Consider the following 13,702-nt stretch of genomic DNA (forward strand, 5'->3'; position numbering starts at 1 on the left):
ATCAGAGGACTCCTATTAGTTCTTAGAATGATATTGCAAATCTACAGCTGTTGTGGAACAATATGAATGAGATGAGCTGTCTTCACCACTTCCATCAGTATATGGAAAGAACTGAGAATAGAATAGTCTCAGATGATGATGGTGCCAACATGGTTGATGATCCACAGTGGAGTTCAATTCAACCATTGATTGTTCCCAGAATGGTCTCTTCTATCTAGTTAATAATCTCTCTCAATGTATTAATTGCATATTCGATTCATTCTACCAAGCTTTTTTGAAATTCCAAATGCAGATTTCAGCTGATTGTGAACAGCAGCAAATTATTTGATCAAGATTCCAGACTGGCAGCAGTTCCTAGGTCTATCTGCTGTACTAGTGTTTGGCTGTAACACTTTATAATGGATAGCACAGAAACTGAATTCTCTTATGGATGCTTATTACTAATGTTACTCTACAGTAAAATAAAATATTTTGGAAATGTATAATAACCGACAGACGAGAGCACAAAACCTACCTAAAATGGCAAATATCATTGTAATAATGTACAAGAGTGTGCTGCGTAGTAACATAAATCTGAATTTTAATTGCTTTATTCATATTTTGATTTACAAGAATAAAATCATATGAATTCTGCCGTTACATAAAAAAATCTTCATTTGGCAGGGCTGCAGCAGTGGTGAGTCTGGATATAACAACTCAGAATCAAATCATCAAGGTCAAGAAAATGTAAGCAGCAGGACAGATGGAAATGCTGGTGTTAACACACAGCAAAATTCGAGTGCACCACCCTCATTTGGTTTCACTAATGCAATTCACCATCCCTCGTTTGACTTTCATCACCATCAGATTTTGGCATCTAGGGCAGGTGGTCTCTCTCATAAGGATATACATCATACACATATGCATCACCAAAGCCCTGCTGCAGCAATGGCAGCTATGATGCTCGATCCACGTCTGCATGCATCTGCTGATCCTGGAAGTTCATATAATGGTCAACCAGTTCCGCCACCACCCCCAGTATCAGCAGCAGTTCCAACAAGTCAACAAAGTGGGAACCATCAACAAGTTGATTACCCTTGCATGCCTCTGTTTTAAGTGTTGGGCACCAACTAAAAATCTGAATGAAAGCAACACCTGAAACTTTATCTTCGAGGTGCTGCGAGGAGGAAAAGGAGCAACTCAGATGTTCAGGACGAGCTTTTCAGCAATGAAGTTAAAATTCAGATAACTTCTCCACTTCAGTGATTCATGAATGGTCAGCCAAATATATATTATAATTTTTATTGCTGAATTTAAGTTTTTTCGTTGTTCATTGAGACAAATTATTTAATAGAAATTAGTAAGCAGATTTAAATTAATTAAATCTAGTTAAATTAAAACATCTTGTGTGGTGTGAATGAAATCCTCTGTGAAAAAAATGAAATGATTGGTACTATATGAAAGAAAAATTCATTCTGCATACTTGGATACATTGTCAACATCACCACAAAACATAATGTGAATTGAGCACTATTCCGTACTGTGTTAATATGTGTACAAAGATATTGATATGTCACACTAAGTATAAAAAAAATGCACATAGTACCTTATCCTTTTTATTTGCAAAACCTACTACACAGCACATCTTACTGCTTAAAACTGTGTCAGCAGACACCACTGTGCAAAAAAATTGAAAGACATGATACAAGTGGTATTTTATTTTTTGAAAGCTGTATATTTTCAAATTGTTTACAAAAGAACCTTATCCCCTTCAAAATGCCCTCCTTTACAACTAATACATTTGTCAGTGCTTCCACTGTTCGAAACATTTTTTTGTAGTCGTCTTCAGATATGGCTGACAGCTCCTCCCTCTTTTTTTCCTTCTTGACTTCTTCAGTGTAGTCAAATTGATGCTCCTGTTCACATATGGAAATAAGAAAAAGTTGCACAGAGCCAGGTCAGGTGAGTGACATGTGTGGGGCAGTGAAACCATGCCATTTTTAGCCAAAAACTGTCTAACAGAGATGTATGTGTGTGCAGGTGTGGAAGAACCAGTCTGCTGTCTGCCACAAGTCACTGAACTGAGCTCCAAGATAACACATTAATCTCTGCCAGTTGATCAATTGTCTGTGAGCACATGCCCTTGAATTTTTTCAATATTTTCATCTATTAGGGTAGTTGATGGGACACACAGAACACAGTTTGTCATCATTCGAAATGCTGCCATTTTTAAATCAAGCAAACAATTTTAACACACAAGTTTTTCCCATAGTGTCAACTTGGTAAGCTGTTTTCAACATAAAACAGTTTCAATAGCATTTTTACTGAGCAGAAAACAAAACTGATAGCTGCATATTGTTCACTTAAACCTGCCTTCATAAAAAAGAAACAAGAACAAAACCTGCTAGCAAAAACAATCACTGCCGACAAACAAAACAAGCCAGGTCGACAGCAGAGGTGGCACTGAACTGGCAATGAGATGCACTATACACGTCTAGTGGCAGGAATGTATACTACGCAAGCTCCGCCCACGACAAGATATTTTCTTGTGAGACATTGCTTCATTTTAAACTGTTCAAGTTTTATACAGGGTGACTACGTATTTATCAAACTCTTATTTTCGCTGGCTTCTTATCCAATATCTTTTAACACAATTAATTCATAAGGATTAACTACCAAAATTTCATTGCTAGAGGTAATTGAAGAAATGCTTCATATATCTATGAGAGCTGTTGAAAAAGTATCTAACTTTTCGGATACAACAGTTTAACACTACCCACCTTTAAAGCAGTCCCCTTCAGCTTCTACACACCTCTCCCAACACTGTTGCCATTGCTGGAAAGCCTCATGTGGCATGGTGCACAGCTTCTCTGTAAAATTCTGCATGCCTGCTCTGTTCTGAAATCTGGTCCCTTTCAGTGTCTTTCACAGTTTAAGAAAGAAACCAGAAGTCACTTGGTGCTACGTCAGGCAAAGGGAGGTGACAAATTTCAGCCGAGTTGTGATCAGCAAAAGAAATCCTGAATTAATTGACAATGATGAGTGGGTATGTTGTCATGGTGAAGGTGCCAACTGCCCACATGTCCAGCCATTTCCATCTCACTGCTTCACAAAGCTGATCCAGAACCTCTTGGTAGTACTCTTTATTGACAGTAGTACCTTCTGGGGTGTACTTGTGATGGAGCACGCCATTGGTGTAAAAAAAGACACATCAGCAATTTTTTTGGGTCTCAGTGATGATGGGGGCTTCCACTGCGATGATTGGAATTTTGTTTCTGGGTGATGTTGGTTTGTGGGGTGCTCAACATTGTGGTCATCAGCGCCCGTACGAGTCCCAAATCTTTCCATTTACAGTCTCAGCACTTCACAAATGATGATGAGGACAATACAAACGCCTAGTCCCTGAGTGGAGAAAATCCCCAACCCGGCCAGGAATCGAACCCGGGACCCCGTGATCCAGAGGCAGCGATGCTAGCCACTAGACCATGAGCTGCAGACTTTGTTTCTCGATCATACCTATAAACCTAGGACTCATTACCAGTAACCACTGTGTTAAGGAAGTTGGTATTACTGTTCACAGTATCTGGCATGTCCTGTGTGATCTACAAATGAAGCTACTTCAGTTCGGTTGTTTGCAACTTTGGCCAAATTCTGCTGAGATCCTCCAGAGGTCCAAATGTTCTGTTAAAATGGAATGAATGGATCCAATATTAATTTTAACTTCACCTGCAAGTTCTCTGATCATGATCCATCAATTCTGCAACACCAGAGTCCTTAAATAATCTATAACAACCTCATTTGCATGTTGAAGGGCCTACCTGGAACTGCTTCACTCTTCACTGATGAGCAGCCATCTGTGAAGTGGTTGTGCCCTTCCTTGATTTGTGTGGTACCCATTGCTTCGTCCTAAAACACTTGCCGAATCTTGCTGATTTTTTAACATGAGAATTGCCAAGCTTAAACAAAATTTGATGCAGCAACCATGTCCCATTTTCTGTCATTTTGTCCACAGCGCAAAATCCGGCAACTGCCACATACACGTGTTCACTTGTTAACAGGCAGCCAGCGACTGCAAGCGCACTATATACACTTACAAACAGAGCGCATGTGTACCCCGATACCACATTTGGTTTTAACTATATGAAGTCAGACACTTTTTGAACTCTCAATGGTTTGCTGATAAAAAATATAGTATTACTGACATCTTTGTTCTGACTCCCATTTCCAAATCCAAATAACCTTGCAGAAATCGCTCCTACCATAAAGCATTTGCTTCATATGATCATGCTTGACAAACCGAATTTTTGGTTTTTTATTCATAGATTGGTATCCATAGAAAGGAGAAAATTCAAGAACATTTTAATAATTTTCAATTATGATAATTTGGATTATTCTACCTAAAGTGAACAACAAAAGTCAATTGGCAGAAAAACCACTATTTAGTCACTGAAATGTGTCAAAGAACACCTTAATCTGAGCCCACTGGAGTTTGAAGAGGAGATTTGTCTGTCTATGATCTCTCAATTGTGGACACAAGTAAAACAATTCAGCACGCTGAGTGTTGAAAGATAAAAACCTACATGCACACTATCTGTCAAATGGTGCCAAATTACTCTGATCCTAATCCAGTGATTTCCGTTTTTGGTTGGTTGGTTGGTTTAGGGATGAAAGGGACCAAACTGCAGAGATCATCGGTCCCTTTTTCCAAAATACGAAAAAATACCCACAGAGAATAAAATATGTTCAACAGAATAGGAGACAGATGACACAGAACAAAAGAAACGTAGACAAGGACCAGACAAAACAAAATAAGATCACACGGAGTGCGACGGTGGTTGGCCGACCATAGGAACAAAAAAAAAAAGGAAAAGCCAACCACCGAAAACACATTAAAAACTGAGTTTAAAACCATAGGCCAAAGGCCAGAATCAACACAAAACAATCAAATAAAACAGAAACACTCAGATTAAATGATAAAAACCTCCTGCCCGAATAAAACATAAAACTAAGTCAGCAATAGCAGAGTCATCTGTTAAAAGGGCAGGGAGCGAGGCAGGCAGTGGGAACGACTGCCTGAGCGCAACTAAAGGTGGACAGTCTAAAAAAATGTGGACCACTGTCAAAACGGAGCCGCAGCGACATAAAGGTGGGTCCTCACGTCGCAATAGGTGGCCATGCGTCATCCATGTGTGCCCAATGCGCAGCCGGCACAGGACAACAGACTCCTTGCGAGAGACCCGCAAGGAGGACCGCCACACATCGGTCGTCTCCTTAACAGCCCGCAGCTTATTCAGGGATGGCAGGCCACACCACTCATCAGCCCACATCCCAAGCACCTTACGCCGCAACACCAGCTGCTGATCGCGAGCCGTGAGGCCGATCTCCAAAGCTGGGGCGTCGATCGCCCCTTTGGCCAGCCTGTCAACACGTTCGTTCCCCGATATTTTTTTTTTTTTTTTTTGTGGTTTTAGGGCGCACAACTTCAATGGTCATTAGCGCCCTGACTACTCTAAGAATGCACCGCGAGGCACAAGTTGACCACAACAACTAAAAGGGAAAACACGATAAAAGACAGACTGACAGGCATAGGATTAAAAAACAGCATCATCAAATGTCCTTAGCGAGGTTTGTCAAATTGATAAAACGAAGAACACGAGCAGCTGCTCGTGGGTCATCCGCTAAAATGGCATCGAAAGTATCTGGCAGGTTAAGATCGAGGCGCAGTGTGTTAAGATCTGGACAGGACATTAAAATGTGTCGAACCGTCAGCAAGTGCCCACATGGGCAGAACGGCGCCGGCGCCGGCGCAGCCGTCAGCAGATGGCGATGGCTGAACCGGCAGTGTCCAATTCTTAACCGGGCTAAAACGACCTCCTCCCGCCGAGAAGGGCGTGAGGAGGACGTCCAAGCCACGGGAAGAGGTTTTAAGGCCCGAAGCTTGTTGTCAGTAAGTGCAGCCCAATCGGCATGCCACAGAGATAAAATGCGCCGACAAATCACCCTGCTAAAATCGGACGAAGGGACGCAACAAGAAGCTGTCCGAGGCTGGAGGACGGCAGCCTTGGCCGCGGCATCTGCAGCTTCGTTCCCAGGGATACCGACATGGCCAGGAACCCACATAAAGCTAACTGGAGAACCGACGTCCACCAGCTGCTGAAGAGAGCGTTGGATCCGGTGTACGAAAGGGTGAACCGGGTACGGATCACTGAGGCTCTGGATGGCGCTCAGGGAATCTGAGCAGATGACATAAGCAGAATGTCGGTGGCGGCAGATGTAAAGAACAGCCTGGTAGAGGGCAAAGAGCTCAGCTGTGAAGACCGAACAATGGCCATGGAGCCGGTATTTGAAACTTTGTGCCTCGACAATAAAGGAACACCCGACCCTGTCATTGGTCTTAGAGCCATCTGTATAAATGTCGATAAGTCATAAATAATAATAAATATAAGTCATGTCGATGAACTTCGAACGAAGTTCCAAAAAACGGGAGTGGTAAACCGAACCGGGGGTGACCTCTTTTGGGAGCGAGCTGAGGTCAAGGTGAACGCGGACCTGAGCCTGGAGCCAAGGTGGCGTGCGGCTCTCGCCCACTCGAAAGGGTGCAGGGAGTGAAAAATTAAGGTGTTGAAGGAGGCGACGGAAGCGAACTCCAGGAGGTAGCAGGGCAGAGACATACAACCCGTATTGACGGTCAAGAGAGTCGTCAAAAAAGGAACGATAAGACGGATGGTCGGGCATTGACAGTAGCCGACAGGCATACCGACAAAGCAGTATATCGCGCCGGTAGGTGAGTGGCAATTCGCCAGCGTCAGCATGAAGACTCTCTACGGGACTGGTATAAAATGCTCCGATCTCAAGTCGTAAACCCCGATGTTGTATGGAGTTGAGGCGGCGTAAGATGGATGGCCGTGCAGAGGAGTATACGAAGCTCCCATAATCCAGCTTGGAGCGGACGATCGACCGATATAGACGAAGTAGGACGGTTCGATCCGCTCCCCATGACAGACCACTGAGAACACGGAGGACATTTAAAGAACGGGTACAACGGGCGGCCAAATATGACACATGTGGAGACCAGCTAAGTTTCCTGTCAAATGTAAGGCCTAAAAATTTGGTTGTCTCCACGATTGGGAGAGCAACGTGACCGAGTCGTAAGGACGGTGGGAGAAACTCTTTGTAGTGCCAGAAGTTAATACAGACCGTCTTCTCGGCAGAAAAACGGAAGCCATTGGCGACACTCCAGGAGTAAAGACGGTCAAGAGAACGCTGAAGACAGCGCTCCAGGACACGTGGACACTGCGCGCTGCAATAGATGGTAAAATCGTCCACGAAAAGGTTCCCCGATATGACAACGTGACCAGGAGTCCAAACAAAGGCCACCGAACGACCACAACAGGTAATGGCGGAAACAGACTCCTGAATAGAGGATACCAGATGAGAAGAGGGACAGCAGCGGTCGATGGCCTGGAGGCTGCTCAGGGAGTCACTGCAGATGATGATGGACGTACCTGAGCAGGAACGCATATGCTCAAGAGCGCACAATATAGCCACCAGCACTGCAGTAAAAATACTGCAGCCAGCCGGCAAGGAGCGCTGTTCAACATGGTCAACGTGAGCAAAAGCGTAGGCAGTGCGACCATCAACCAGGGAACCATCAGTGTAGACAGCCTCACAGCCCGAAAATGAGGTGAGGAGCGCGAGAAAATGGCGACGAAGGGCTACAGGCGGAACCGAGTCCTTGGGTCCCTGTGCCAAGTCCAGACGGACGGACGGCCGGGGCAAACACCAGGGAGGTGTAGGTGCACGGACCCGGAAGGGAGGCAGAAGAGGGAAGGACCCCAGTTCCGACAGCAGGGACTGGACGCGGACAGCTATGGAAAGCCCAGATCTAGGTTGCCTTGTGGGCAGATGGAGGACCATGGCAGGGAAAAGCAGGCGACGATTGGGATGGCCCAGCGAGCAATGCACGAGGACAGCATAGTCGGCGAGCAGTCGATGGCAGCGAATCCGCAGCGGGGGAACCCCGGCCTCCACCAGTAGACTATCCACGGGGCTCGTACGAAAAGCGCCAGTTGCAAGCCGAACCCCACAGTGGTGTATGGGGTCTAACAACTTCAACACTGAGGGTGATGCAGACCCATAGGCCAGGCTCCCATAATCAAGCCTGGACTGCACAAGGGCCCTGTATAATCGCAACAGCGTGCAGCGATCCGCACCCCAAGATGTGTGGCTCAGGCAGCGGAGGGCGTTGAGGTGCCGCCAGCACTTTTGCTTCAGCTGAGTAATATGAGGAACCTATGTGAGCCGGGCATCAAAGACGAGTCCTAAGAAGCGGCAAGTGTCCACCACTTCAAGCAGGTGGCCGTCGAGGTAAAGTTCAGGATGAGGGTGGACCGTCCGACGCCTGCAGAAGTGCATAACTCGAGTCTTGGCTGCAGAGAACTGAAAACCATGAGTCAGAGCCCATGATGCGGCCTTGCGAACGGCTACTTGCAGCCTGCGTTCGGCGACTCCCGTAGTCGTGGAGCTAAAGGAGATGCAGAAGTCGTCGGCATACAAAGAAGGAGACACCGACGACCCCACAGCTGCAGCCAGACCATTAATGGCGACTAGAAATAAGGAGACGCTCAACACCGAGCCCTGCGGGACCCCATTTTCCTGTGTATAAGATGAACTAGAGGCGGCACCGACTTGCACCCGGAAAGAGCGGCGAAATAGAAAGGTTTGAAGAAAAGCCGGGAGCCGACCACGAAGCCCCACTCATGCAACGTAGCAAGGATGTGATGCCTCCATGTGGTGTCATACGCCTTCCGCATATCAAAAAATACAGCAACGAGATGCTGACGTCTGGCAAAGGGCGTATGGATAGCAGATTCCAGCCGCACCAAATTGTCCGCTGCAGATCGGCCCCGACGGAAGCCACCCTGGGATGGAGCGAGAAGACCGCGCGACTCAAGGACCCAACACAAACGCCGCCCCACCATACGTTCGAGCAATTTGCACAAAACGTTGGTGAGGGTAATGGGACGATAGCTGTCCACCGCCAGTGGGTCTGCACCGGGCTTCAAGATGGGGACAATAAGACCCTCTCGCCATTGCGACGGGAACACGCCCTCGCTCCAAGTGCGGTTAAAGATGGTGAGAATGTGTCTCCGGCAGTCCCTGGAGAGATGCTTCAGCATCTGTGCGTGGATGCAGTCTGGTCCTGGTGCTGTATCAGGGCAATCGGCGAGGGCAGCGAGGAATTCCCTCTCGCTGAAAGGAACATTGTATTTTTCAGAACGACGTGTGTGGAATGATAACGGCGCCTGCTTGGCTCGCTCCTTTAGATGGCGAAAGGCGGGGGGATAAGTTGCAGTCGCAGAGCTCTCAGCAAAGTGCGCAGCAAGGTGTTCAGCAATGGCGGCAGCGTCCGTGCAGACAGCGCCGTCCAAGGAGATCCCAGGGACACCCATAGGGGCCTGGTATCCGTAAATCCGCCGGATCCAGGACCACACGAGCAAGGGGGAGACACGGGAGCCCAAGGAGGAGACATACCTCTCCCAGCACTCCTGCTTACGCCGCGCAATAAGACGACGGGCCCCGGCACGGAGCCTCTTAAAGGCGATGAGGGTCTCGAGAGACGGGTGCCGCCTATGACGCTGGAGAGCCCGCCGACGGTCGCGAATAGCCTCAGCAATCTCCGGAGACCACCAGGGGACAGCCTTCCTCCAAGGGAGTCCAGAAGAGCGGGGGATGGCAGCCTCGGCCGCCGAAATGATGGACGTGGTTAAGACACGGACCACCTCGTCAATGTCACCCTGTGGGGGAGACTCAATGGTGGCAGCGGAAGTAAAAGCCGGCCAGTCAGCCCTGTGGAGAGCCCAGCGGGGCAGGTGCCCAGAAGAACGACACTGGGGCAGTGACAAATAGATGGGAAAATGGTCACTACCACACAGGTCGTCATGCACTCGCCATTGGACAGACGGTAAGAGGCTAGGGCTGCAGATGGAAAGGTCAATGGCGGAGTACGTGCCATGCGCCATGCTAAAGTGTGTGGAGGAACCATCATTTAAAAGCGAAAGATCGAGCTGTGCTAATAAATGCTCAATGGTGGCCCCTCGACCTGTCGCCACTGACCCGCCCCGCAGAGGGTTATGGGCGTTGAAGTCACCCAATAACAAGAAAGGTGGCGGCAATTGGGCTATCAGAGCAGCCAGGACATGCTGCGCGACAGCACCATCCGGTGGAAGGTAAAAACTGCAGACGGTAACAGCCTGTGGCGTCCACACCCGAACAGCGACAGCCTCTAAAGCTGTTTGGAGAGGTACAAACTCGCTGTGAAGAGTGTTAAGGACATATATGCAGACGCCACCAGACACCCTTTCATAAGCTGCTCGGTTCTTATAATAACCCCGATACCCACGGAGGGCGGGGGTTCGCATTGCTGGAAACCAAGTTTCCTGCAGAGCAATGCAGAGGAAAGGATGAAGGCTGATAAGTTGGCGGAGCTCAGCTAGATGGTGGAAGAAACCGCTGCAGTTCCACTGGAGGATGGTGTTGTCCATGGCTGAGAAGGCGTGCAGGGACTAGGAAGACAATTTACGCCGCTTTTTCACTCGCTGCCTCCGATTCAGAACCCGCACGAGTGACATCCATGGCGTCTGAGGGACCGGCAAGATTCACGTCTTCAGCAGACGCCAGGATCTCGACCTCGTCCTCAGACGCTGAGCTTGTTGGTAGCGGTGGGATGGGTGCCCCCACAACGTCGTTAGCCTTGGGGACTTTCTTCTTCTTCTGTTTCTCTCGCTGTGCCTTCGGTGGGTCAGGCTGGGAGGGCCTCACTGGGTCAGTGTCAGGGACAGACGACGACCGGGAGGCCCTACGACCAGGGACCGGTGGTTGTTTGAGCCACTTGCGGCTGTCTGCTTTGGGACCGGTCGGAACTTGTGAAGGGAGATCCCCAAGGGATCCCTTCCTGGCGAGAGGAGCCGAAGAAGACTTACGCTTCTCCGGCTGGGAAGGGGGAACTGATGTCCCCGATGGTTGGGGGGGGGGGGGGGGGTGTTGCTCCTGAAGTAGATGGAGCAGGAGCAACAGGGAGTTTAGTGCCCCCCACCATCAAGGGGGCAGGTGTGGGCCTTCGACTCTGAGAGCTGACTGGAGCGGATGGAACTGTAGCAGGAGTGACAGTTGCGGCATAAGAAGATGTCATGCGCACTGGATGAAGCCGATCATATTTCCGCTTTGCCTCAGTGTACGTCAGGCGGTGGAGAGTCTTGATTTCCATGATCTTCCGCTCCTTCTGCAGAATTGGACAGTCCGGCGAGCAAGGCGGATGGTGCGCACCACAGTTCACACAGATTGGAGGCGGGGCACAGGGATGATCAGGATGGGATGGTCGACCGCAATCGCGACAGAATTTCCGTTTTTCCCATCTATTTTGTTTACTGATGTAATCTACCACATACACGAAGAATTCTATAATAACAGTAACAAACACTTCTGTGATGATAGCAAATTTCATGCCAAATTTTTTGAAAGGATCAGATACCCATGAAGCTTTTCAAAACATACTTCAACCATGCAAGGAATATGCATGCTTGTGATGCAGTGAAAAGGTTCATATTAATGTGACATTCTACTGCTCTTCAACCTGGTTGTGCAAAAACAGTGTGACATGTATGGTGAGCAGTGTTGACTGACCTTACTTGATTCCCCACAGGTTTCTTATGTGGGGTTGTAAAGACTGTCGTATAACACATACCAGAAAATACACTGATGTCCAAAATTAAAGCAACAAATGGAAATTTTGCAAGGTTGCATTTATTTTGCTTCAGAACAATATGAACAGGTGATAGTAGAGTAGAAACAATGTAAAGAATACAGAACGTAAACAACTGCAACATGTATAACTATAGACGAAAATGTTCTTTGCCTTTTCCAACTTAACAGATTTGCACACACATTCCAACAACCGGTTAATGCACTCCTTATGGGGTGTGACCACCTCACAGCAGCAATACAGGCCTCATGACGTCGAGGCATGCTACAAATGATGTAATCAATAACAACCATTCTTCCTGCATAGCTGCTCATAGGTCTTTGAGAGTGGTTGGTGAATGGTGACGTGATTAAACCCATCTCCCTAGTGCATCCCAGATATGTTCTATGGGATTCAAATAGGGAGACTGAGCAGGTGACACCATGCATGCAGTCTCTTCCGTTTCCAAGAAATTTTCAACCACACAAAGTCTATGAGTTCAAGCATTATCATCCCTCAGTATGAAGGCTGGGTCACAGGCACCTCACAAAACCGCACAAGGTCCCAAGATTTCATCGCAATATCTGACAGCAATTAAACCTTGCCGATTCACTCGTACAATTTCACGAAGAAGTGTTCAAGTGGTCATAATACCCGCCTACACCATTAGGTATCCTCCTCGATATTGGTCTCTCTCAGTGGTCATCATCCCTGTCTACACCATTAGGTATCCTCCTCGATATCGGCCTCTCTCCAAAATGTTTGGGCCTCAAAGTCGTGTTCCACGTTTCCTCCAGATGTGAATCCGTACAGAATTGGCACCATCGTGCCCTTACAACCAAATAATGGTCCTCTGTTCCTGATGTCGCATGGTCGGTCCTGTCCTGGTCTTTGGGATCAAGTATAGGTCTCTATAAACTATTGCCACATCTGAGAAAGAACGGAAAGATTCACATGAGTTTGCAACTATACCGCTTCCTTTCTTGCTACGACCCTCCACCGCAGAGTGTCTGGTATGTGTCTTCTCTGTGCCATACTGCACCATGTGTTACTGTGTACAGTGATTGTGATAGTGGGGCTACTCAGCAAACGCTGCCCTGTTTGATAGATGCTCTGACATCATTGCTGGCATGGTTGACCATTGATAGGAGTGCCATCTTTGAGGACACGATCATATGGACATCTGTTGACAGTTTTTATGATTATATCATGAATTAAACAAAGGATGGAGAAATAGCAGTTTGTTGCTTTAATTCTGTACACCAGTGTAATTGATATTTGAATATTTGTTACCTTAAAAAAAAAAAAACTTCAGAGCAAACAAACTTTTAATTGTGTACAAAGATGACTGTGTGCTTTGTTCATCTGATTTAATTATGTCTGTTAAGACCTACAGAATGAGGTGTCATAGTGATTAACACACTATTCTCATAACAGGGAGAAACAGTGTTCACTTTCCCAAATGGTTATACTGGTCATAATGATTTCTGTGAATAACTCCAGATTGCTATCAGTGTAATTTCTTCAACAAAACGATAAAATGTTTTATGAAGCATTAGGTACAGTCTGTTTGTAACTGTCCTTCCTGATAAACAGGTAATTCAGAAATTATCATGACAACATAAACACAGGTTAGTGACAATATTACAGTTTGGAAGTAATATTTTCACTAGTCTGTGGGGCCCCTCAACTGGCTGCTTGACTTATGTATATGTTCTGTTGTGGGGCTGGACACAAAGCTGTCCCTCTACACCTTACAAACCGGTATGAGGTATTGTCCATTGCCAACAATACATCTGAGCCAGCATGGGACACTTCTTTTTGGACTCGGGGCCAATCTTCCTGAAAGGTCCAAACAATACGTGCATTAGTGTGATCATCGTGACCAACATAACTACAGACGTTAATTCTGTTACTCCTATCTGATCAAGGACGAATCTATCTTGTAAGTTGTTACTCTGTTTTGTGTTGAACTTGTCTGTG

At 46.9% G+C, this 13,702-nt stretch overlaps 1 protein-coding gene across 2 annotated transcripts in view; it reads left to right on the plus strand.

Annotated features, from left to right (window-relative positions):
• LOC124600124 (myoneurin-like) overlaps positions 1 to 1,561 on the plus strand; it is a 136,256-nt gene extending 134,695 nt beyond the window's left edge. Inside the window, exon 10 of one of the 2 annotated variants that reach the window (XM_047136135.1) lies at positions 664 to 1,561. In XM_047136135.1, the coding sequence (XP_046992091.1) occupies positions 664 to 1,095 (432 nt within the window). In that variant the 3' untranslated portion in view covers positions 1,096 to 1,561. The remainder of the gene's footprint in view (positions 1 to 663) is intronic. The other variant, XM_047136134.1, reaches the window with a different exon arrangement.
• The last annotated feature ends 12,141 nt before the right edge of the window (positions 1,562 to 13,702 follow it).

The sequence above is a fragment of the Schistocerca americana genome, chromosome 1 (genome assembly GCF_021461395.2).
Source record: "Schistocerca americana isolate TAMUIC-IGC-003095 chromosome 1, iqSchAmer2.1, whole genome shotgun sequence".
In the NCBI taxonomy this organism is placed as follows: domain Eukaryota; kingdom Metazoa; phylum Arthropoda; class Insecta; order Orthoptera; family Acrididae; genus Schistocerca; species Schistocerca americana.